The sequence below is a fragment of the Manis pentadactyla genome, chromosome 10 (assembly GCF_030020395.1).
Source record: "Manis pentadactyla isolate mManPen7 chromosome 10, mManPen7.hap1, whole genome shotgun sequence".
Lineage (NCBI taxonomy): Eukaryota > Metazoa > Chordata > Mammalia > Pholidota > Manidae > Manis > Manis pentadactyla.
In genome coordinates, this window is record NC_080028.1 from 8,716,725 (window position 1) to 8,743,088 (window position 26,364).

The 26,364-nt window shown below is 55.0% G+C and overlaps 1 protein-coding gene across 2 annotated transcripts in view; it reads right to left on the minus strand.

Annotated features, from left to right (window-relative positions):
- CACNA1I (calcium voltage-gated channel subunit alpha1 I) overlaps positions 1 to 26,364 on the minus strand; it is a 119,212-nt gene that overhangs the window by 51,088 nt on the left and 41,760 nt on the right. For both annotated transcript variants that reach the window (XM_036891390.2, XM_036891388.2), the window contains exons 5-8: positions 21,061 to 21,158; positions 7,793 to 7,952; positions 2,045 to 2,360; positions 1,035 to 1,127 (exon numbers count right to left, since the gene is read on the minus strand). In XM_036891390.2, coding sequence (XP_036747285.2) covers positions 1,035 to 1,127; positions 2,045 to 2,360; positions 7,793 to 7,952; positions 21,061 to 21,158 — 667 coding nt within the window. The remainder of the gene's footprint in view (positions 1 to 1,034; positions 1,128 to 2,044; positions 2,361 to 7,792; positions 7,953 to 21,060; positions 21,159 to 26,364) is intronic.

Here is a 26,364-nt window from a genome sequence, read left to right on the forward strand (position 1 = left end):
GCAGGGCTGGGCCTGCCTCCCTTCTCGGTTCCGGCACTCGACTCAGGGCCTGGTGCAGTGCAGGCTTTCCTGGCAGTGCCGCGGAACGAACAAACTAGTGGATGACTGGCAATACTTAACAGAGCCTGGGCCCTTCTCCTGTCTGGGGTCCCTCCTTATGGGTCCATCACCCAGCCTCCCCAGGAAGGCGTCCGAGGGAGGCCAGCAGCAGGTCTGTCTCAGGTCACCTACCAGCTTGCTCTGAGCCCCTAGGTCAAGGTCCCACCAGCCCAGGATGGGGCGCTGCCCCAGCGGTCCAAGCACGCCCTCTCTCCCCACCAGGAAGCCAGGGTACCCAGGCTCACGCAGCAGGAAGGACTGAATCACCTTGACATTTGGGGAACGTGCTATGGCTAAAGCTGCAGTCAGACATGACAAGGCGGATGAGCTCACACTGGGGAGACTGTCTGGGGAAGGCAGGGGGTGCAGCCAGGAAGGGGGCCTTGCACTGGAGCAGATAGGGCCCCACCTCCATCTCCAGTCACCCCTATAAGGCAGGGCTGCCTGAGAGGTGGAACTCCCTCAGAATTTCAGGCAGCCCCGCCAGGTCCCAACCAGGGTTGGTCTCTTCTCCAGGCCCCACGGAGGCAGTAGCTCTGAAGCTCCGTTCCAGAGCGTCTCGTCTTCCCACCCCAGGAGGAGGGGCAAGCAGGAGCCCTGGAGAAGCTTCCGAACTGGGATGCACCCAGCTAAGGTCATGCAAAGAATGTATTCCCGGGGACTACAGGGACACATGAGCAGGAGCAATGAGGTGGACTTGAATGCCCAGAAATGAGAGATGAAGTCAGTCAGAAGTGATGGACGCCCCCAGCAGCCTCTGATGGGTCCCTTCAGCCACCTGCTGCTCAGCTGATTTAAAACCCACCCCTCCTGCTCTCTCCCACCCAGCTCTCCTGGCTCTGGGGGCTCCCAGGGGGCCCCCAAAGACTCCCCCACCCTCTGATCCATGGGTCCTGAGTTCACCTGGGGTGAGCCCCAGTGTCCCTGACACTTACTATGATAAGCAGGATAAAATAGATGAAGTTGTAGAAGGAGTGCGCGTCCATCACGTAGTACATGATCTCCACCCAGCCTTCCAGCGTGATCACCTGCAGCCAGGACAGAGCAGGAGAGCGCCGACACGGCCGACCCTCAGGGAGCAGGCAACACAGGCAGCACCCAAACAGAGGCCCGACCGTGCATGCCGGACCTCGCACACACACCGTCTCTCATACTTCTCACAATGGCTCGGCAGGGCAGCCGTCCCCATCAGTTACACAGGGGAGGGCCCTGAGGTTCAGAGAGGTTAGGGCATTTGCCCAGTGTCACAGAGCCAGGAAAGGGTGGAGCTAAGACTTACACCTGGTCCCTCTGGCTCCAGAGCCCACCCCTTTCCAGTCTCCCACAGCAAGGCAGGCGGGCTGCAAGCAGGGGCCCTGGGCTCAGGCTCCAGCTCACCAGCTGGGCTACTCTCTGACCCTCAGCTTCTTCTTCAGTGCCTGAGGACAGCAGAGCCCACATGGCCACTCAGCCCTCCCTGCACTCCCCCAGGCTTCCCTGCACCCACCCAGGTCATCGCTCAGGTGGTCACCTCCACCAGGAATGTCCTTCCCCGTGTGTCCCCGACGTGGGCTTTGCCTGGTTAGTGCCTCCAACAGGAGGACCTGAGCCCTGCCTCTCCTCTCTACAAACAAACCTCCCTGCTGGGACCCACTTGCCCCCAGACAACCTGGGGTTCTGCAAAGAGCAGTCAGATCTGGGTTAAAATCCTGGGGCTTCCATTTAATAGCACACGATCCTTGGTCAAACGCTTTGTTTCCTGTGAACCTCACCTGCTCTGTCTGTGACGTGGGCGTGATGATGCCTGTGGTGCCGGCAACTTGGGCAGATTTCAGTGAGACAAAGTGGGGAAGGCCTAGCTCAGAGCGCTGCCTAGCGGGCAAAGCTGCTCACTCCACCCCTCACCCCCGACGGCCAGCGCCCCGGGTCCCAGCATGGGGCCGGTGCCAGGCCCGAGTGCCCTCACCTGGAAGATGACGATCCAGGCATAGCCGATGTTGTCAAAGTTGATGGCGCCCTTGTGGGGGTTGGCACTGCCTGTGCGGCACACGTTGTAGTAACGGTTCCAGTTGACACAGAGCCCGCTGGCATTGAGGTCCTGGCGCCCTGCCCCGAAGTCGTAGACATCGTCCTTGGACAGACAGCATTCACGGCCCTGCTCCTTGAGCGGGGGAATCTCATGGCAGCCCATGATGCCATTGTCCCCCGAGAGGGAGCAGATGAAGGGCATCTCGTCATCCTCTTCCGGCTGGTAGTAGGGGGGCAGGGCCACATCCCCTTGTCTGTCCACAGGTGACAGTGGGTAAAAGAGGAGAAGGGGAGGGATCACCACTAGGAGCAGGAAGGGGAGAGGCCATGCAGTGTGGCAGTATTGGCCCATGGGGCCCTGTCATTATCTCCAGGCCTTTGCACATGCTGTTCCCCTACCTAGTACACCCTTCCCCACCTCTGCCATGGTCACAAAATTTCCCACTGACCCACTGCAGTCAGTTCCAGATTCTCCCAATCTGGGGAGCCTGTCCTAAAGGAGCCTCCCCAGGATCAAGCAGGGCTGGTCCCAGGCCCCCGTGGCCAGAATGTGCCCCCCACACACCTGCGCTATTTCTCCTGGGGCATATGCAGCCAACACCCCTGACATGCTAGAGCTCTCGTAGGACAGGGACTGGATCTCAGCATCCCCAGGCCCCACACACTGTTGGCTCAGGACAGAGTAGGTACTCAATGAACAGATGCTGAATTTTACTAATCCAACAGATGAAGGGCTGATCCGCTGCCTGCTCCACCCCTTCCCATCTATTTGACCTTGGGCTGGTCCCTAGCTCTCTCTGGACCTTGATTTCCTCATCTGTAAAACAAAGATGATAACCTGTGCATTGCTCATCCTGCAGGAGAAAGTATGGTTCCCTGCACGCCAAACAAAATCCCAACAAGTTTTTGTCTAAGGAACCTGACCTGGTGGTTCTAGGATTTATCTGAATGAGAGAATAGGCAAAACAAATTTTTAAAAGAAGAAAGAGGAGTGGAGTCCAGCCCTACAAGGGAGCAAAATACTCTACAACTATAATTAATAACACAGTATGGTATTGCAACAGGAACAGAAAGATTCATGGAATACTGCAGAGCACAGGGACAAGGCCATATGCAAAAAAAAAAGACTTATTATACTATAGAAATGACATTTCAGATCCATGGAATGGAAAAAACAGACAGTTGCTATCTGTCGGAAAAATAATAAAGTTAGTACCCTACCTCACACGATATACAAAAATAAACTTCTTGAAGACTTGGTATCAAAAGAAAAAATAAAGAATGTATATTATCAATTGTTATACTGATAATAATGAATCTATAATATCTGATAATAAGATATTATATATATCAGATATACATTATATATCTGATAATATTTCTTATTATTGTTTATATTGATTACACACTGAAATAATACTTTGGATATATTAGGTTAAGTAAAATATATTATAAAATTAAAAATAATATACTTCTGGTAGATTAAAAAGCATAAATGCAACATAACCACAAAAATACTATAAGAAAATGTTTTTTTAACTCAAGATAGGTAAGGCCTTCTTGGACTTGATACACAAAATCCAAATTCTACAAAGGAAGAGGTCAAGAAGATTGACTATATACAAATGTAAAATTTCTATGAGCCAAACAGAGCAGACAAAGTAAAAAGGCAGGCAACAGACTGAGATAAAGCAGGGGCAGACAAACTTTGGCATAAAGGGCCAAGGAGAAGTCTTTTTTTGCAGACCATATAGTCTCCATGCCAATTACTCAGTTCACGATTGTAACATGAAACAGTCACAGGGAACAGGTAAAAGAGTGGGTATGGCTGTGTTCCAATAAAATTTTATTTACACAAAGAGGCCAGAGCTTGTTGTCCCCTGGGTATTTGCAACATAAAAAGCAAATAAAAGATAACTACCTCGAGCATATTAAAATCTCCTATAACTCAATAATAAAAAAATAACCCACTAGGGGAAAAAGGACAAAAAAAATCAAGAAAAAAATTTACAGAAGAAATATAAAAGGCCAATACATAGGAAGAGAAGCTCACCTCACTAATAACAAGAAAGTGTAAACAAAAATAACAATGTGGTCATTTTACATCCATCCAAATGGCAACTATTTCAGGGTAGAGGTTCCGAGTGTAGGAAAGGGTGAGGGCAAACAGCCCATGCATACACTGCTGGTGGGAATGCAAATAAACATTTTTAGAGGGCGATCTGGCAACATCCGTCAACAATTACATGTATACATCCAACCCAAATACATACGGTCACCTGAGTATAAGAAAAGCACCATTGCAATTCAGTGGAGACAATGCGGACTTCTTGATCAACAGTATAGCCATACAACCACATCAACCGAATGTCCATATAACAAGTGAACCTTGACCCCAAATACTATGCTAAAAATTATTCGAGATGGAATGTAGATCTAAATGTAAAAGATAAAACACGAAAGCTTCTTAGAAAAAAAAAACACTGGAGAATATTTTCATGACTTTGGGTTAGGATAAGATTTCTTACACTGAACCCAGAAAGCAATACTAAAACATGACTGGTAATCTGGACTTCATTATAATTAAGATCTTTTGTCCATCAAATGACACCATTTAGAGAGTGAAAACAGAAAACTCAGAAAACTCCAGCTGGAACAGAATATCTACAGTATATATGTGTATATATGTATATATATATCCACCAAAGGACTTAAATCAAGAATATGAAGAATTACTACCAATTTATGAGAAAAAAAATCCAATTTGAAAATGGCAAAAGACCAGAAGAGACGCTTCACAAGAGGAAACATAAATGGCATGGTAAACACATGAAAAAGTGTTTATCATCACTAGTCAGCAGGAAATACACATGAAAACCACAAGAAGATACCATTGCCCTCTCACTAGGACAGTTACGATGAAAAGGACTGACAATACCGAATGTTGCTAAGGGGCAACTGGAACTCTCGGATTTCGCTTGTGGACATTTAATGCAACCATTTTGGAAAACCATTTGGCAAAATCTACTGAAAGTAAACATATGCACACCCAGCAAGTCCACTCCTGGATATTTACCCAAAAGAAAGGATGGCTTTATCCATCCAAAGCCAAGTACAAGAATATCCATGAGTCCTAAAAGCCAAAAAACCAGAAACCTCCCAAATATACCGCAGGATGGAAACATAAGTGGTGGTATTTCACTCAGTGGACTACTCACCACAATGAACAAGAAGGAACTGATAACACACAAAAACATGGGTGGATCTCACAGACACTTTGTGCACAGCCAAAGCAGCAGACACAAAAGGCAACATCCTACAAGATTCCATTTAAAGAAACCTCAAGAACAGGCAAAAGAAGCCTATGGTGATAGAGGTCAGAAGACAGAGGGTGAGGGACACAGGAACTGGGAAGGGGCGGCAGGGAGCCTGGGCACTTTAAGTTTCTCTGGGTCGACTTCCACTGGTTATACCCAGGTAAAACTTCATCAGATTGTACACTTAATAGTTGTGCTCTTCACTGAATGTAACTTCCATCCTAACCAAAAAAAAACTATTTAAAAAATGCATGCAACTTTGACTAGCAATTATGATCTGCATGACGTATACACTGACCGTGAGTATATACAAGATCACATGCACACACGGTATGCCTGGCAGCCTTGTACATAAGAGCAAAAAACTTGGAAAACACACAAGGGACTGGCTAGATGAACCATGGTACATCTGTGGAATAAAAATGCTGGTGTGCAAACATGCTCAAGACACACTGACAAAGCAATTCGTGTTTTTAAAACCTGCCTGGGGGTAAACAGTCATGTGCGTGCATGTTAATGCCCAGGCAGAACCTGAGAGATGGCACCAGATGCTTTGCAAAGAACACCAAACCTGGGCTCAGATTCCCGGACTCGTCACCAAATAGCTAGGTGATGTTGTCCTGATTCTGCGCTCATCAAATCCTCAAACAAACCATCTGGGGTCTCCTCAGGGGCGGAGGCACCTGGAGAGATGCTTTGAGCACACGCACTGGGAGCAGTCATAGCAGGCTCTGGAGTCAGGAGATCCCGGGTTCTAATTCTAGTTCTGACCTGGCCAAGCTTGTCCTGGAGCAAGACTCTCTTCTCTGGGCCCCAGTTTCCTGGTCTCCACAAGGAATCAAAAGCTAAGCACCTGCATTTCATCCTGGTTAGGAATTGCTAACCAAATAAATGAACCGATCTAGACACCCAACAACCAAATGAATAAACTCACAACTGAGGTAATTTCAGACAGAGATGGTGAAGAAGAAAATCAAACAGGATAATGCAATCGAGTGCCTGGGGGAGGATGTGGTCAGGGAAAGCCTCCAGGAGGAGGTCACATTGGGGCTGAGCTGGCATAATGAGAACAGGGTGGTCATGGCATGGCCTAAGGAAAGACCCATGAGGGACAGAGGGGCCTGGATGTGTCCTGAGCCCCCAAAGCTGAGAGCTTACACCTCCATCTTTGAGGACCAGACCAGGAGAAGCAGGTGCCCCATCCTGCTGCCCCAGGGCCCGCCTCTCCAAATGACTGACACAAGTATAGGCTCCCCTCCCACCCGCAGGGTCCTTACACATGAGGGTGCCCCTTCCCTGGTCTACCCAGGTGCCCACTGTCCCCCCACAGCAATGGGCAGGTGAGCCAGTCTCTTTCCCAGCCTTCACCCCGGCTCTCATTCTGCTTCATCCCCACAGCAATCAGGTGGGAGGGAGGGAGCTCAACCCACCCTGCACAGCGCCCCCAGGCCTCTGTCCATGAGTCCCCCACGGAGGCGCCTGCCACCAGCCCTCAGCCCCGGCACAGCCCAGAGGCAGGACCTCCAACTTCTGCTGTGTGCTGAGCGTGGGCTTGCCAAGAGCAGCCCCTTGGGGGCGTTTGTCCAGTGAGAGGATAATGAAAATGCTCTTCTACTGCGGTCTCACCAGGCCCCAGGGCAGGGGCACACTTATGCATGTTAAAGTGAGAGCACATCCACACCACATGCATCTGCGTGTGTACATCACTCAGAGATACTGCTTATCCTCACACTGATTCTATAGATACCAAGTTTCTCAGACAACTCAACCCAATCCCTCTGAGAGCCAAAGCCTGACTTCCATTTAAACAGCTTGACAGTCATCTCCCTGAGGAGCAGCCCCCCTCTGCCTTGTCCCCCGGGGTTTTTAGACACAAGTGCAAGGGGACCTTTCCTGGATGACTCAGTCACTAACAGGAATGGCTGTGCTGTAATTAGAGTGCCAGGTCCTATATCTACTTTTGAGGTTTGCTGTCTTCTTTTTCCCTGTGGGCATCACTTCTGCCCTTTACCTTCCTATCTGACCTCCTTCTAGTTTGCTTTTTCCACTTTGTTGGCCCCAATGCCTAATTACCAAGGAAGTTAAAACTATGTACTAAGTAAGAGTCACTAGGAGCTAAATTAGCATCAAGGAGCTTCATGGATTTTGTAATACCAATTCTGAGAGCTCAGGCCTTTTGCGCTCATATTACTGTCCAGTCGTTCATGGGAGACCCATCACCAATGCACCTGGGCATATCCCTTTTCTTTCTGCACCACTGGGAATAAGGATTGGAATCAGGTGCTCTGTGAGGAGCGCTTCCTAGCCCTCATATGCTGCCCCAGGTAGAGCAGGCTGGGAGCCACCCAGCTGGCAGGGGCTGCACTCACATGGTGAAGTTCTCCTCGAGGAAGCAGCGATTGCGCAGCAGGCCCGCCCAGAGCTGCACGCCGATGATGCCAAAGATGAAAAAGACAAAGAAACAGAGCAGGAGGACATTCCCCAGCATGGGCAGTGTGTCTAGGAGCAAGTTCACCAGGATCCGCATACCTAGGGTTGGGGAAGGTAGACAGATTGTCAGACAGGGAGCAGAGGCCCCAGAGAGGGAGAGCAGGGTTAGAGAAGAAGGGAGGGGCAGTGGGAGGAATGGGTGGGGATGTGTGATCAGCAGCTCCTTACTGCTCCCAGCCCACTCAGTGGCCACCAGATAGACCTTCTTGGTACCTGCCCCTCAACCCAGAGGCCATGGAAATGGCTCTGGGCCCTGCCACACTTCCACTAGATTGTGGATGAATAAGCAGAAATTTATGGAGCTTCTGTTATGTGCAAGACTATTTGGGTTAATGCACAATTATGATCTCCTTCAGTCTTCATGACAACTCTGGGAGGCCAGTAATATCATCTCTATTTTATAGAAAAAGCAACTGTAGGTTCATAGAACTGAAACTACTCATCCAAGGTCTAGCGTTCTTTCCACAACCCTCAAGTACCCAAAGGCCTGGGACCAAGGCTGGCTCATCTCGCTATGCCCAGCACCTAACCAGGATGGCTACAGTAGGTGCCTAATGAATGTGTCCTGGATGCCCTTCATCTCCAGGCCAGCCACTGGTCCCGAGTATGCCAGGACACACCAGTACCAGCCAGAACAATCCCATGACCCACCCACTGCATGATGGATCCAGGCAGAGCTCTCAGAACCACCTGCAGAAGAGCCACGGCCAGCAAGGGACTCAGGTCTGGCCTGACGTTAGGAGAAGAGGCCTCTTCACCTCCTGAGAAATAGCTGCAATGAACCAGCCAAGCCAGAAGCAAAAAGAGGAGAAAATGGGGAATAAGGATGGAGATAGGAGTCCAGCAAGGGTGACAGAGTGACCTGAGGGCGGCTTCAGGCAGGCATGGGAAGGGGAGCAGAATGAGTTAGTCACGTCCTGGAGGGGCTTCATGTCCTGAAATATGACAGGTAGGGAAAGAAAGCCTGTGGAAAGCACACAACCTCTGATTTAGAAAGATTCGGGTTCAAATCCCACTCTGCTGGCCTGTGGGAACTCCAGCTGGTCCTGTCCTCTCTTGAAGGATGAGGGCCCTCGACAAAGGAGCCCCAAAAAACAGCAGCAGCCACTCTGCAAAGTTCACCGGCTCCAGGGCCACACCCAACCTTCAGCAAACCCTATGGTCCCAAACCAACAGAAAAAATGGAGAGCATACTATACTTCCATCCATGCCCCACCCGTGCCTACCACCCTTCACATCTGTCTCCCAACCCTTCCATTCTGTCCCTCTTGCACTGGGCTGGACCCATCCACACCTTCCATGCCTTCTCTCTCCCCATAGGCTCAGCCTCCCCAACCCCAGCTATGAAACTGACCTGCTCTCCCTAGTCTGGGTGATGTCATCTACCACCTCGGCTTCAGTAACTGTATGTTACTCGCTCCCCACTGACCCCCTCATGGAGATCCAGCTGCCCAGGTCAAGGTGTTTGGCCCCAACAACCTTTCCGGTCCTATGGAAACAGCACCACTCCCCTACTCCAGTCCCTATGGCTTGGGCAGGCTGGCATGGAGATCACATGACCTAAGCCTAGCCAATCAGCATGTCCTGTCCCTCCATCCCCAGTGGTTGGTCCAGCATTGGCATGTGATCCCAGCCATGACCAATGAGAGTCAGCCTTGAGACTTCTTCTGAAACTACAGGGGAAAAAAATGTTTTCTTTCTGCAGACGTTGGAAGCTAGAAGAGCTAAGCTTGGAGCTGCTGGGCCATCTGACTGAGAGTGAAGCCAACGCAGGGAAACAGAGCCCAGGACAAAAAGGGGGCACCTGCTGACAACAGCTTCTCTCTAGAACACAAATCTGGGCACATTGCTGCCATGCATGAAAATCTCTGGGGTTTCCACCACCTACACAAGCTGGGATTTGAGGAACCCTGGCAGGCAGAGAGGTCCCTGGCAGGACTGCGTGCCATCCATGAATCTTACCAAATTTCTGTAAAATGTGCAGGTACAACACCATGAATTTTTCTGAGGACAAGACCCATTCAAGTGTCTGTGGCCCCAAAGAGGGTCAAGAGCTGGTGGGTCACCCTTGTGTGTACACCCACCAAGATCCTATGAGAGCCAACCCTGCCTGCTCTCTAGCTTCATCCATCTCCCTCCCCCTCCCCTCCCCTCCCCCTCCTCTTCCCCCTTCCCCTCCCTCTCTCAATCCAATTTGCACCCCATGCTTAGCAACACCAAATTATTTGAAGTACCCTAAACATACTCCAGGACTTCACACCTTGTGCTTTTATTCATGCTATTCTCTCTTCTGGAACCCCTCCATCTCTCTTATGCCTGGCAAGCCCCTATGCAGTCAACAAAGCCCAGCTAAAGCTCTACTTTCTCTCTGTGAAGCCTTCCCATGCCCTTTCTCACTCCATCCCAGGTAGAGTTCATCCCTCTCTCTTCTGCTTTGGGCAGTCCCAGCACCTCTGACATAACCTAAGCTGCCACGTGCAGCTGTGCATGTTGCATACTGCACAACTCGGTGGCCCCATTCACATCAACATCTAGTCTTCTAGCCCTAGTGTATACTCCTCTGTTTATGCTCCTGCCTCTTTCACAGGGCTGGAAGCTCCTGGGGGCAAGGCAGAGTCAGTGTTCCCAGAACCCAGCAGGTCCTGGTCCAGAATAAAGGTTCAGTTAGCATTTGCTGAATGATGTGGTAAGTCAAGGGGAGAAAGAAAATTGGAGAGGGGAGGATGGAAGGACGGTAACAAGAACAGTGGCCCTGCACAGCTTTTTATTTATTCCAGAGGGGTGACACTGAGGTGGTTGTTAAGGAGGGTGATTATTTGAGATTTGCATCACAAGCTCTGTGCGGGGTGATTTCCAATCAATAATGAATGCCCACCCCCATCCTCCCCGCCCTACAAATCCAGGCCAGCCCCCTCTGGGGAAAGGCAGTGGGGCTTCCTCCCAGGCTGCTGCCTCCAGCTGAGAGCAGGCCAGGGTGAATTGGGGCTCGCCAGAGACACCCTCACCAGGGTAGCCAGGGGGGTGTGGATGAGGGAGGCAAGAAGATAGAACAGGAGCCCCTGTCATCCTTCCAGATGTTAAGTTCATCAGTTCCAGGGCTTTCTGGTGCCCCTTCATTCATTTATTCATCAAACACTTACAAACTGTTGCATGCCAGCCACAATGCTGGGTACATGGAGAACCCAAAACGAACAAGTCCCATTTTTCCACCCCCTCAGAGCTGTGCCTAGTAGCAGGGGGACAGGAGACCACAGCTGGGGAAAGGCCCTCACCTGGAGAGGGGGCGGCTCCAGGCGCACTCCTGGAGGGGCTGATTTGAACTAGGCCCTGCAGGATGACGGGAGCTTGAGGCACAGAAGTGTGACCGTTCAGGGGGCGTCTGAGGCCGCGTCTGGGGGGTGCCTGCAGAGGGGGCCTAAGGCACGCAGGACTCTGTGCTAGGTGACTGGTCGGGGAGGCCCATGGGCAGATTCTAAGCAGGCCGAGCCCCTGGGCACCTCTGTGCTTTCAGCAGGAAGGGGCAGTCCTGGAGGATGAGAGAGACGTGGGAGGCGGGCACAGAGGGCCAGCAGCCGCTGAGGAAAGGGGCTGGATCAGAAAGGCCTCCGGGAGGCTCCGCTGAGTCCCAGCCTGGCTGCTCTGTGGCTGCTCCCGCGGGCCCAGCCTTTGTTGCTCAATTAATTACACTTCCCTTGTTCTCCAGGATATTGAGATTCTGAAAGGCTCCTGAAACCCTGCCCAGCCGGCTTCCCTGACTGGCAGCCCATTTCCTCCCTACTCCTTCCTCTGCTGAGCTGGGCCCCAGCTCACTTCCCGGCCCTCCCTCGGGCCCAAGGAGTCCCAGGGCCCCCGAGCCAAGGCATAATGAGCTAATTAGGGACCGAAAATGAGTTCATCACTTCCGTGCAGGGGAAAAGGGGACATGGGACTAGGGAGTCAGGGCAGGCTCCGTATGACCCTGGCTGATCCTCCTTTTATGCCCACAGTCAGGTAATTATCCAACACAAGTGGGACGACTCCCCTCTGCCCTCAGCCCCCTGAGCACTGGGCACGGGAGGTATAGGCAGAGAGAGGTGAGAGGGAAACAGAAAGAGAGAAAGAAAGCAAACAGGCAGAGAGACGGAAACAGAACAGAAACGGGAAGAGAGAGATGGAGAGAGACTGCTGTGAAGACCTGACCCCATCTGCCTCAGATCGTCCTTTATAGTCAGACCTCCTCCTCCAGACAGGCTCCTCTGATTCTCACCCCAGTGAGTCAGGAAGCCCCCCTGCCCCTCGATTCCCCCATGACTCTCATTCACACCATCTCAGGATGAGCTTACCTGGTTCTGCTTCCTTCCTGCGGCTTTTCAGGCCTCCAGCCTAGAGGAGAGGCCAGGCAGGCCTCTGTGGGAAGAGGCCGCAGGAAAGCCCATGAGCATGGTCACCTCCCAGCCGAGAAGGGAACAAGGCCCCCAGGGTCCCCAGGATGTCAGTGAAGTCTCTACTCTTGTGAGCAACCAGAGCACCAGCCCAGGACAGGACATGTGGGTCCCAGCCCTGGCTGGGTGACCTTGAAGCAGAGCTTGCCCTCTCTGGGCCCCCATGTCCACATCTACATAGAAGACAGTGGTTCCTGTCCAGCCAGCCCCTCAGGAATACCACAGGGCCAGGACACCTCAGGGGTGAGCCCCTGAAGTCAGAAGCCACCAGTAGCCCATCCACCCTATGGGGAAAGTACAGATTCCTACCCCATCCCCTACCTACGCCTGCTCACGGGCCCCCACAATCCGCCCCGGCCCACCTCTCCTCACCTCCCTCTGTCCACCATGTCCCCCTGAGCCTGCTGCTCCAGCCGGACTGGAGGATGCCCCAGCACCCCTGCCCCTCAGCTTTGCACGCACTCTGCCTCCCACTATACCACCCTCCCCATGACCACAGGGCTCCAGTTACCTCTAAGCCGCCTGGGGCAAGGCCAGGGCCACTTCCCAAGGCAGGAGGGGGTCCGTGCCCATGTGACCCAGCCAGACCGACCACCTCCAGCCTGGAAAGCCCAGGGTCTGGGTCACCCCCAGGCCCACACACACACATGTAGAAGGCCATCTCTCCTTTTCAGACCTCTGCTGAGTGGTCACTTCTTCTGGTCCCCAGTGAGCTGGTGCCCCTGCGATGAGCTGCCACAGCCCACCCTCCCTCCATTGCCACACTTATCACACTGTTGGCCTCCACCAGTTCATGGCTCTGCCCCTTGAAACCAGCTGTGTCCTGAGCACAGGGCCCAGGGCCTGGCACAGAGTGGCCCCACCAAGGTGAGCAGCTTGAATGAAGGAAGGGGTGATGGATGAGTGGATGAATCTATTCAACAAATATTTAGTGAGCACCTACTATGTGCCAGGCCCTGTTCTAGGCTCTAGGGATACATCAGGTAAAAAAAAAAAAAAGCACACCAAGTCCCCTGCCCCTGGGAAGTGACATTCTAGGCAGTGTAGGATGAGACAGACAGAAAACAACAAAAATACTAAGTAAGTACATTTTCTCATCTGTTGGGGGATAAGTGCAATGAAAACAAAACCCGAAACAGGAGAAAGGGGTGGAGAGTGCCAGGCTGGGCTAGGGAAAAATGGGTGTAGAACAGTGGCCGGGAAAGGGCTCCCTGGCAAGATGACACAGGGCAGAAGCCAAGGAGGTCAGGGAGGCGGTTGTGTGCACACCTGGGGAAGAGCTTTCAGCAGAGGGAACAGCAGAGCAAAGGCCCTGAGGTGGGAGTGAGCAGGGCACAGTAGAGGAACAGCCAGGAGGCCAGTGTGGCTGGAGGGAAGTATGCTAGGGGGTGGAACAGGGCTGCCTTGCAGGTAAGCGGAGGGCTTGTAGGGAAGAACGGAGGGTGGCTGTCCAGAACAGAAGAGGGAGACCCTTTAGCCGACAGCATGTGGGATCATGTACAAATGCCAGTGCATGACTCCCTGGGGACAGAAATGGGGAGGCCCGTAAGGTGTGGCCTCTGCCCCAGGTGCTCCCTGCTGAGCTTGCCTGGCCTCATGCCGGGCTTCCTGCGTGACTCTCCAGGTGGGGACTTGGGCCTTCAGTCCATCTGTTCCTCTTCATCCCAGCCAACCTGGCCCAGCCATTGCTCACCTGCCATCAAGATAATCCATGTCTGGCTGCACCTACATGAAGATGGCAGTGGAGGCAGAGGATGTGGCTAGATTCTGGAGCCAAGGGATGGGATGAGGGTGTTGCAGAAAGAGAGAAATCAGGGCACCTCCGTGGTTGGGGCCTGAGGCCAGAGCCACAGAGCGGCCATCAGTGGAGATGGGCTTCATGTGGACAGGTGGTTTTGGGGCACCTGGTGTGTACACACAGGAAGTCATTTTGTCAGACCGCATGTGTGGGGTGGGAGTACTGTGTGGGTGGCATCCAGGCAGAGATGGTCTCTCGATGGCATTTAAAGTCAGAGCTGGGAGGAGACAGGTGACGGGTGGGCAATGAATGGAGCTGCTCAACCTGTTCATCCCTTTTCACCAGGGACCCCAAGACTAGACCCTCTGCTCTGAGGAAAGCTGGGCAGCAGCCAGGTAGGGGAGCCCTAGGTGGCAGTGGGGGACCTGGCAGGATGGCGGAGGGGGGACCTTCCTGACAGGCATCTCCCCTGCAGGGCCTGGTGCTGTCTGCAGCCAGGAGCTGTCAGCCCAGATTAGGGCAGCTACTCTGCCAGGCCAGCTCAAGTAGAAAGAGCCAGACTCAAGCCAGCCTCTGCTGGGGGCAGAGCCCAGAGCCAGGAGGAAGGAGCCAGGTGAGGGCAAGGCGGGTGCACACTGCGGCTGGCCATGGGGGTCCCCGCGTCCCCGGTCTGGCCAGGTCAGTGGAGGGCCCTGAGTGACCAGGAGAGGCTGCCTGCTGTTCCTGCCCTGGCCAGAGCCAACCAATCAGGGGCACAGCGGGCACTACACACAGCCCGACTGCTGAGAACACGGCTGCTGTCCCCGCCCAGCTGGGGAGGTGCCGGTGCTGATGGGGGCCCAAGCCTCCACTCCTGGGATAGGAAACAAATCCCAGCCAAGAGCTGTGCGCCCCCACCCCCTCCATCCCAGGAGAGGCCTTGGGTTCCTCCCCAAGGCTGGCAGTGCTCACACCCTCGGGGGTGGGCCTGGCCCCTGGCCCCCTGGCCCTCTGAAAGTCCCTGCACACATCCTTCAAACGTCCTGGGCTCTCTCCTCTGGGAGGCCTCCTCGAAGCACACGTTCGTGGCCCTTCCCCTCGGCCCCTGCTGCCTCCACCAGACGTGTGGACCCTGGCCCTTGGCTCCCAGCCTGCCTGACTGCCTGCAGGGAAGGGGCCATGTCCGAATCTTCTCTGTGACCCCACATTGGAGCCTGGGGGGCAAGGAGCAGGTGCTTGCTGTGAGTCCAGGGCCCCTCGGGTCTCACGGGCAATCAAAGACCCTGTGCCTCCAAGAGCAGACTGTTCTAAGACTGCTCGTTATGAAACCAAGACCCCGAGGAGCTCTGAAACCAAGAGTCTAGGATTCTGAGGCTGATGATTCTAAGATTCTCTGTGACTCTCAGTGAGGCCAATTCCAAGATCCAGTGAGTACAGTATGGTCAGTGCACAGTGCCAGCCCCTCACTGGGCCCCTTCCAGGAGCAGGTGCCATGCAGACGCATGCTGCCCCACAGCCCAGCAAGGGAGGGCTGGGACCCTAGTTTATGGATGGGGAAACTGAGACCCAAGAGGTGGAGCCTCAGGCCAAGCTCCCAGACATAAACCCTGGTCTAACTGCAGTCTGGCCCCTCCCTCTGCGAGGAAGGCTGGGCTCAGGCTGTCCGCTGCGCACCTGTCTGCTCTGGGTGACACAGACAAACCCATGGGGAGGTGCTGTATGCTGTCCCCGTTGGGAAGACAAGGGACTGAAGCAGAAGAGGAACCTTTCCCCAAGTCCTGCAACTAATTAACGCAGGCCAAGCTCTGATGCTGGCAGGGGGCTCCGAGGCAATGCTCACACCAGCCACAGTGCGCCCTGCCCCTGCCCGGCCGTATCCGCCTCCCATTGCTCAGGGCCCAGCACCACAGCAACTCTGTGCCCTGACAGTGAGAGGCGCTGAGAAGGGGCCTGGGGGGCATCGCTGCAGGCCATGGGGCCTTTCTGCTTCAACCCGGGATGTGGGCAGGGCCCTTCCTGACACCCTGCAGACAGTGTGGCTGGCTGGGGTGTCTACCCACTAAAAGAAGAAGGTCATGAAAAGGGGCAAAAGGCTCTGGGACCACACAAGCACAGGTTCAGATCCTACCTCTGCCCGCAGCCAGGCCATTCATCCCCTCTCACCTCAGTTCCCCCATCTGTAAAATGGGCATCATAGTGGTACCAACACCCTGGGGCTGCTGTGAAGACGAAGTCACACAGCCCACGTAAAGCAATGTGATGGGCTTGCCGTGGCACTCCGTCACTTTTTTGCCATTTATCATCCCGAGACGCAGCAAGCTGACCTCCCACCTCCCCTGACATGCAGTGCCTGCCCAGCCAGCACTTCCCAGGACGGCTCCTCTCTCCACCTCTGCACACACAGCCCATCTGTCAGGAGCGCCCTCCCACCCTCTGTGCACTCCCTGAGCATTTCCCAAAACCAGCCTCTGGGAAGAGGTCCGGATGCGCCCACCCTCCACCCTCAACACTCCAGCACCTTCATAATAATAGTAGCACCTGCTGGGCACTTAATGCACACTAGGCCTGGCGCTAAGCTCTTTACACAGTACAGCATTTCAACCTTACAAAAGCATGTGGAAATCGGCACTAGTAACCCCACCTCATCACCAGAGAAAGGGAGGCACTGAAAGGAGATGGCATGCCCAGGGTCCCATAACGGGCAAGTGCAGGCCCTGGGACCAGAACCCGGGCCTGGCAGTGCACAGCAAACCTCCAGCTCCTGGTCCTGTGGCTGGGGCCTGCCGGCGGCCTTCCCCACAGCTCTGTCAGCTTCACCTCGCTGTCCCCACTCCCACGCTGGCAGCAGGCTCTCCACCTCTGCACAGAGCCCGCAGCCCAGGCCCAGCCCAGAGGCCCCTGCACAGAGGTGGGTAATTTCTGAACCAGAGACTCTGAGCTGCCGGTGCTCAGGGCATGAGCAGAGCATCCCCAGCATCTGCCCCGAGTCCCCAGGCCTCTTCCCCCCGACCCCCACAGCCTGGGCCAGGAGCAGATTTGGCCCAGCAGCTCAGGCTCGGCTGGCTCAGGCCTTAGCAGTGACTGCCCTAGTTTCTTACTGGAGGGAAAAAAGCACTTTTTGTATTTAAATGGAATGGCCAATGGGCTTTGGGAGGCAGTGCAGCAGTTTGAGGGGTGTGTAGGCCAGTTGAGGCCTGAAGATGGCAGTTGCCAGGATGGGGCACTTTCAGAGACAATCCAGCCCCATCCTGCCAGGCCCAGGTAGGGATAGTGACTTATAAAAGGTCACACAGCAAGGAAGGACCCCAGCCTGCCGACTCACAATCTGGTGCTGCCTCCCTCCCTCTCCAACCTTCTCCTCCACACCGTCTCTTTTCCTTTATCCAGCAAAGGTAGAGTGACCAGGGCAGAGACCTGCAGCGGGGGTGGGGAGACATATTTTATAAGATTTTGTGAAGAGCACTGTGACTCCCAGGTGCCTCATCTCTCCTGGACAACGTCAAGAACCACACATCTAAACCTGATTTGTGCAAGCAGGGAAACTGAGGCCAAGGGACACAAAGGTACTTCCCAGGTCACACAGCAGACTCCTAGCAGAGCTCACAACCAGAGGCTGAGTGCTCTGACAATCCAAACCTTCTTCCTGGCTGACTGTGTTGCGGGTTTGCAGTTTAAACTGCAGGCAGCCACCCAGCTCTCCACAGCTTTGCAATTAATACCCTGTAATTTGACTGCCTCGTCCCACCTCTCTAGCCTGCCACCTAGTGGTGGAATTGAAAGCTATGGCCCATTGTTAAAAAGGACATATCCCAGGGCAGACGCAGTTTTAAAGGCCAATGGGAAGACTTGGAATGTTTCAGGGAAACATCTAGAAAAAAAGGCAACTGACCTCTCTAGAAGGCACTTCCAAGAGACTGTGCACCTCCCATGCCCCTCATTCCCTGGTGACTCTGGGCAGAGGATGTGGCATCTAGGAACAAAGCTGCCCCTCCTGTAAATGAGGGGGGACCTGCTTCTGCGGCCTGAGGCTCCCATTAATTAAATTACCCATGAATGTGAACCTCAAGGTCTGCTTCCAGGGGAAGCGCTGGGCAGTTTCAACACTGGGGGTAGGGGCACATTGGGTATATTTTGGATCCCGAAGGGCTCACACTCCCAGCACTCCCCCCTGCTCCGTCTGAGAGAGTGACTCTTTTGTCAGATAAGAGGTCGAATCAGCTCAGAGAAGGAAGCAGAGACTCCCCAGCTCCTGCCACGTGGGCCTCCCAGAGATGCCTATTAGCAGGAAGGAGGCCCCTGAGGAAGGACCTGAACTCCTCTCTGGGCAAAAAAGCCTCCAAAATTAGAGCCTCCAGGAACGCAGGGCGCATCCCTGTCCTTCTCCTGAGAACCGTGCCGGCTGGCACTGAGGACCCGAAGTGACCGCCACTGCCAGGAGCCGTCTAATGAGCAACTCACACACTGCAGCCAGACAGGGAGGGAAGGGGCCTGGGGGGAGAGACCCAGGCATCACACCCCTGTGTGTGCACACAGGCCACATGCACACACCCCCATGTGCTCACACACCCCCAGGTGTGCACACACCATCTGCACACACCCCATGTGTACACATCCCCATGTGAGCACCCACCATGTATACACCCCCCATGTGCACACCCCATGTGTGACATCCCCATGTGCATGCACACATCTGTTTGCACACCCCCATGTGCTCACACACCTCATGTGCACACCCCCCACATGTGCACACCACCATGTGTGCACTCCCCGTGTGTGCACACACCCCATGCACACACATGTGCACATCCCACCTCATCCCACCAAACCTCATATGTTTATACATCTCCATATGTACACACACGCTCACATGTGCACACCCCTCACATGCACACAGGTACACACGTGGTCTCCTGTGGACACAGAGACCCTCACACCCACATGCACCCACACATAGATGTACAGAAACCTACCCACAGAAAGATCCCACACCCTGTGTGTCTATCCTGTCCCTCCTCCCTCCTAAATCTCTCCTCAAATGTCACGTCACTGTTCCCATGCTTGTCAGATCCCAAGACCAAGGTTCAGAACAACACCCGGGCACCTCTCTGCACACCTACGGCACTTTGGCCCTGGAAAAGGACAGCTGCTCAGTACACTCACCCAGCATGTCCACTTAAAATGTATTTATTTATCAAGCGCCCTCTACATGCCAGGCATGGCTCTGGGCACTGAGTGAATGAAGTTCCCCTATGGCCAGTGTCCCAGTGGTGGTGGGTGAGGGAGAGGAACATGCTAAGTTGGAAGGTGGGCTGCTCTGAAACTCGGGCTCCTGTTTAGTCCCTGCTGTGTGACCCTGAACTGGTCATGGCCCTCTCTGGGCCTCATTTTCCTCATTTGTTAAATGGGGTAAAGATGATTTTGAGCTACAAGGAGCCTTGCAGAATTGGTGGACAGATGAGAAGAGAGAAAAGCAGGCACTTGGCAGGGCCTGTCTGGATGTCCCTTCCTGCCCCCAGGGGAGTTTCCCCAGGGCAGGGGAAGGAACAAGGTGGTACAGATGAACCCCTCCTCCCCACCTGCCCCAGGCTTTGGTTTTCATCACTGAGCCCCACCCCTCCCTCAGGACAGCAGCTCTCACAGCCCCTGGAGTTTCCCCCTTGTCAAGGTTCACGTGTGGGGAGGTGACCCTGTATGTGCAACCTTGAGACCCCAGCCCCCCAGAGCCCCCGCCATACCTTGCCCAACATGAGCCAGCCAGCCCCTCTCAGAACTAAGCAGCAGTCAGACCACCCTTCAGGCCTAGCCAGCTCCGCCACCCTCCCCGTCACCTTCCCCACGAGTATTCTGGAGCACAGCCTTCACTGCCCCCCCAGGCCCACCCAGAGTCAGGCCAGCCGCATAGGTGCTCACAGCAGCCGGGCTGCAGAGAGGTTAGCTGGGTGGGGCAGGTGACAGGGCCCCAGGGCCCCAGGGCTGAGATTTGGGGGAGTGACCATAGAGGAAGAGGTAGCAGGAGACTTCGTTCCCTCTTTTGCAGATGAGGAAACTGAGGCTCAGGCAGGGAAGAGAAGCAAGGGTTCAGAAGAGCCAGAGAAGGAGCTGGGCTCAGGTCAGACAGACAGCCCTGCTCAGATTCCCGCTGTGCCACAGAATTGCTGTGTGACCTTGCGCAAGCCACTTAACATCTCTGAGTCTCTCACACAGGTTGTTGAGAGGATGAAATCGGCCATTAGTATATGAAGTCCCCTGCACACAGGAGGTGGGTAGGTGCTCATAAAACTTCCTGTCCTTCCCCAGCAGGGCTGAAACCCCTTGCAGACAGGGCTTTCCGCCTGTCCTTCCTGTCTCCCATCTCACTCCTGTGCAGGGCAGTGGAAAGAACACTGCTTGAGGAGTCAGGACCCCTTGAGCAGGAACCTCATGCCTCCAAGTCCCTGTCTTTCATCTCAGCTTGTCATGAGGATCGTCCACCTACCTCAGGCTCAAAGGAAATCAAGGAGATGGAAAGCTCTGAAAGCTATATGAATCTGGGCAGATGTCAGGGCTTGGTGTTAGGAGATGACCTCTCTTAATAGCAGGTGGGTGGGTGGGTGAGCAGGTGGGTGTGTGAGTGGGTGGGCGACAGAGCTCAGTTCTCAATGAGTGAGCATATGTCAAAGACCTGGGGCCTCCCCAGTAAAATGCTGCCCAGTGCGCCCCCTTGGACCAGCAGCATCTTCTCATGCACGGGCCCACTTGGACGGCCAGTGCCCTCCTCCCCAGGAGCCTTGTCCCTGCAAACCAGACTCCCCAGAAAGCTGCAGTCCAAGTTCTTTCGGGACTCAGAGGTGCCAGGACCACCTTCCAGCAGCCTTAGGCCCGTGTGGCCCATGAGCCCCTTGGGAGCAGGGCCACACCTGTCAGCTCACGGAAGGATCCCCGTGCCCAGCACAGGCCAGTACTGGAACATACCGGTCAGTCTTTTCTGAGTGAAGGAGTGGACATGGGGTGGGCCCCGGGGGCAACTCACTGGGCACGCGGTTGATGGCTTTGAGGGGCCTCAGGACACGCACAGTCCGGATGGCCGACAGGTTGATGTTCTGCAGGTCCAGGGAGTACTCCACCATCCTGCAGAGAAAGGGGAGGAGAATGAGGGACAAAATAGGAGGGGCATCAGGGACCAGGGACCAGGCCACGGCAGTCTGGCCACCCGTGCACACCCACACCCACCTGGAAAGGGCAAGTAAGGAAAGGGTCAGAACCCCAGCTACGCCCCCGTTGGCCACGTGGCCTCGCTGTCTCCTTTGTAACCAAGGCTGGTCACCTCTACCCCCTGCTGTCCTGAGTCCCAGTGCCGCGGCTGGAGGCAGGGGGAATGGAGAAGCAGAGACCTCGGGTCCCCACTGCATGCCCCAGCAGTACGCCGGGCGGCTCAGCACCGCCCCCAGCCCCTCCACTCCCAGAGAGCCTCTGAAACAGGGAGGATTAGCCCTGCTCCCCAGAGGCGGAGAACCAAGGCGCTGAGAGACCCTCAGTGACCCCGGGGGGTGACGACGTCACAGTTACAGAAGCATCATCTGTAAAGCCCGTGCTGCGGGGCCTGAGCCGAGCCAGAGTCCTTACATCTCCCTGAACCCCCTGGGCCCTCCAAGAGAGGACTAGCCACTCACATTCACAGATGAGGCTGTAAGACCACCCGGCAAGTGGGTAGGAGCTCGACCAGGAGCCACGCCTGGGCTGCCCCTCCCTCCCTGCGCTGCCAGCCTCCAAGATCCTCCGAGGGCTCACACCAGGCCAGGAGTCACAGGCTACCTCTCTGGGAGGATGGCAGGCATACTGCACTTGCCTGCAGCAAAAATCCACTCTTCCCTGGGATGGCCAGCCCAGCCGGCCCCCTGCAAGGTGCCAGGCTCCAGCTTTGTGGGTTCACCGCACACACACCCCCAAGGTTTTGCTCCCGCTGTCCCTTCTGCCTGGAATGCCCCTCTCATCTCTGTGCATTGAAACCATACTCATGCTTTAAGGCCCCCTGCAGATGCCCCAAAGTCCTGGAATTTTTCCCATGAGTCCACAGTGAACCAGGCCAGTCTATGTGCTAAGGGCTCAGGAATCGGTCAGACGCAGCCCTTACCTTCAGGAGTACCCACTTGGGCAGGGGAGAGACATAAAGGCAGAGACAACACTGGGGCTCTCAGTGCCGTCCTCGTTCTCCCCCTCAGCCTCACCAAGCAGGTCTACCCACCCACTCCACACTCAACCAGCCATACAGCCCCTTGAAGACAGTTTGCCTCCTCCAGGAGGTCTTCCCAGATCTCCACAGAAGGCAGATCTCTGGGCTCCCCTCTGTGGTTCCCTGCACTTCCACTAGACCCTACCTGCTCACTTGCTACCCACCCCACTTTCTTTACCTGAAAGACAGGCCCCTGGGACCTGCAGCGTCAGCCTGACCCTTCCTCCCCACCCCCAAACACACCACCCGGGGGCTCTAGCACTGCTGCCAGCTCCACCTGTCACCACCGTCAGCAGGAAATGAAGGCTTTTCCTACACACCATGCAAACCTGTCCAATTGTTGTGAAGCCACCACCCCCTCCCGCTGCTTGAAGAGTAATTGAGTGAAAGCGCCTTTGCCTGAAATGCCTGCATCCATCCCCCAGCTTTCTGGGGCGCAGGCTCCAGCCGCCATGCATGCACTCTCTCCCCCTCCCTCACACGCAGTCACACACTTGCACACAGCCCTCTGTGCACACGCAAATGCACACACACTCACTCCTCCAACACCCTCATTCGCACACTCCTGTGAGCGCCCAAATGCAGATGCGGAGGCATGACCGAAGAAGTGAGGGAGACCTAGAACCCGAGGCGGAGACCTGGGGCATGGGAGGAGGGGGTGCCAGGGGCAGCAACCAGCAGAGGGGGTGCGGTGGAGGCTCGCCCAGGGCAGGGGGTGAAGGCAGAGGATGATCTGATTAGGGGGGCCCCGGGGGAGTGGAGCTGTATGAGGACTCCATGCGTGGGTTACCCTAACTGTCATCTTCATATTTTGTAGAAAGAGCTCTCCAGGCAGCCGGAGCGATGCGTGTGGTGGAGGTGCTGGGGAGTGGCACACACGGGCACACACACAGGCATGCGCACACACACACCCCGGGCCTGGGACAGACAGCCCACCGCAGGCAGCCAGGCCCAGCCAACCCCTGCCCCGTGCCCCACCCCCACAAGTGCAGACCCCCTTCCTTCCGCCCTGGCTCTCCCCACCCTGCCAGTGGGTTAGCACCAGGCCTTGGGGAGATCCAGACCCCCAGGCTGGGTTTATGCCTTGTTGGGTGGGCTGGAGGTGGGGTTCCCAGCCCATACCAGACTGAACCTACCCAGTGCTGGTTCAGGAGCCCCGGGCACACCTGCTGAGCCCCAGCTGATGCCAGCCCAGTGTCTGGTCCCATCCCCATGAAGTCTCTCAGTGAAAATAGCTGCTCCACAGGCAGCCGGCGGGCAGGGACGCAGATGCTCACTGAGGGCCTGCTGCCCTACGAACACTGTCCTCATCCTCACTTGTGTTAACCCATCAGAGCCCGTGACATCACTCAGAGCCCCCTCACCCCTCTCCAGCCTCCCCAGGCCAGGCAGCCCTGCGGCTACAAGCCACCCGGAGCGCGCCTGCTGTGGGAGCCCTCAGGACACCCTGCTGCTCCCGCGCTTCTGCATGGGCTCCGTGCCTCCCTGAAGAGCCAGTAGCCCCCAGTCCCAGGCTCCTGGTTCTTCAGTGAGGGTGCCCACCTTGGCCCCTGCCCCAGGAGAGGCTGGGGGCAAGAACGGGAAATGGCTACAGACGCCCTGTTTATTCAGGCCCCACAAGGAGAAATCAGTTTCACCTTCCTTTGTGTTTCTCTAAAAGGAGTGGAGGTCTGGGCCCTGGGTCTTGAGTGAGATACAAGTTGTGACTGGTTGTCACCAAGGACCATGAGTACCCAAAGGTAGTAAGTTTTAGGGTATGACCACCTCTCAGACCCCAAGCAGCTCATAGGAGGATGATCAGACTCCTGGGCCCATCTCTGAAGGGGACTGAGGCAGCCACTGCCTGGGTGACCTAGAGATGCACACTGGCCCAGCCCCTTTCCTTCACACCTGACCTGACCCTCCAGGTCGTCAGCATGGGTGCACACTTTCCACAGTCTACTGCAAAATTCCCCTGAGACCTCAGCAATTGCAGCCCTCAGGGTCTCCACTGAAAAGGCCCCAAGAGAAATCTCTTAGAGATTCAGTGCCAAGATCTTAGCTCTGAGCTTCCTGGCAGTCAAGTCAAAAGGGGAAATGTGATGATGACTGAGTTCTTAGCAGCATGAAAGATCTTGGCACTGTGGATCCCTCCAGGAAATCCATTTGCCTAAACATGTCTCTTAGGTCCTAACTCTCTTTTCTATATTTCATGAACCTATTGGGATGTTCTGCTGCCGCTTCATCTCCTGTCTCCCACTCCTGTGGGAGTAAGGTAGGGTATAAATGCTTTCAGTGATAAAGAACACATAGTAAGTATACATTGAAAAATCCAGTAGTTCTCATTCTTCCCTGAGGAGAAAAGGATAGAAAGGGGACACTGGGCAATCTGATGGGGAGATATGGGCAGAGCACTCTGCTGGGAGGGAGCAGCTGTGGGTTCAAGTCTGACCTGGGAACCATGCCATCCTGATGCTGGTTCTGTGCACCAAGAAGTCCAACTTGGGACACTCTGCTCACAGCTCCCGTAACCCCTGCCCAAGTCAGGTCACCGTCCCTCTCTCCTAGGGCCGTAGTAGCTTCCTCACTAGTCTCTAGCCTCCTACTTTCTCAGTCAGCCAAAACTTCCTAAAACTCTAATCTAGCTGTGTCACTCCCCAACTTAAATCTCAGTGGCTCCTCATTTCCCTCACAACAAAGCCCCTGAACATGGCCTTCAAGACCCTCCAATCTGGCCATGATGCCCCGCTCCCACACCGCACATCCCAGGCACCATGCCAAGCCCACCAAGCTCCTGTCCCTTTCCTTTGCACACTGCACTTTCACCTTTCCTTCTAAACCACCTCCTCCACGAAGCTCCTGCTCACCCTGCCCTGTGCTGCAGGCTGAATTCACCCCTGTCCCTCTGCTCTGGCTCCTCCCACACTCCATTCACACCTCCAGTCTGTTCTGGCTCCCCACAGAGCAGACCCTGAGCCAAAGACTTAGGAGCAGCAGCCTATTGGGGAGATGCTCCCAGGAAGCACCGGGAGGGAGGAGACAGGAAGGGGTGGCTCATGAGCTGTCACTCCGTGGGCACGGGGCTCCATCCCATCAGGGACCCACTGAGAGCCTAGAGTCCCCCAGAACGGGACCAGCGAAGTGAGGGGCTGTGGTGTCATCCACTGGCAGGTTGGATGCTGGCCATGCATCCCCCACCCCCACCTAATCCAGCCGTATCACCCCCACCCCAACCTGCCCCCTCCAGCACCAGCCCTGCGCCACACACAGCAGGCACTCAGAAAGTCACTTAGGATGAATGACACCTGTGACAGGAGGCGCTACCCTCCGCCTCCGTCCTCCTCCCCCACCCCAGTGAGAGCTGTGTGAGCAGCGCCCCCTCCGAGAAAGAGAAGGTGGGGGAGGGGCTGCTCCACGGTGAATAACCACCAGGCTGACTTCTCTCAGGCCCCAAGTAAGACATCACTTGCGGGAGTGAGAAATTAATTCCTAATTACACAGTTACATTATCACGCAGCTTCGGTGCTAAAAGTCTAAAAAAAAAAATCAACAAAAACCCCCACTACCTCCTGCCAGCTCCCGAGCGCCTAATTAGGTAAGTAATTTTGCTTTAAAGCGAGCACTTTCGTCCTGACATCACCCCCAGGAGGAGAGGCTGATCCCAGTTCCCAGGCTGTCTCTGTGGTGGGAGGGGGAGAGGGCGTGGCACTGCCGGGGTGGGGGTCGTGCCAGGGGTGGGTCCTCAGGGCGTCCCCCACTCACTCCTGCTGAGGAGCCTCCCTGCAGCCCTCCCAGCTCCCCTGGCTCCAGGAGGGGCCCAGAGCCGCAGACCCATCAACCAGTGGGCACCCCACCACCACCACGACTGGCTCAGGATGGGCATGTGACCCCAAGTGGCCCTGAGAGGCAGGCTAGCCCCTGCACTGGGACTGTGGCAAAGAGGGCTCTTCCTGGCTGTATACCCGCCTGGAAACCCAGAGGGGCTAATGGCCATCTTGCCTCCATGGTGGCCTGAGAATTTTGCCAACACAAAGGAAGGCTGAGGCCAGAGCTGGAGAGATGCAGGATCCTGAGCAGATGGTCTGAGCACTCCCTCCATCCAAATCCCAGATCTGCCCTGTTTTT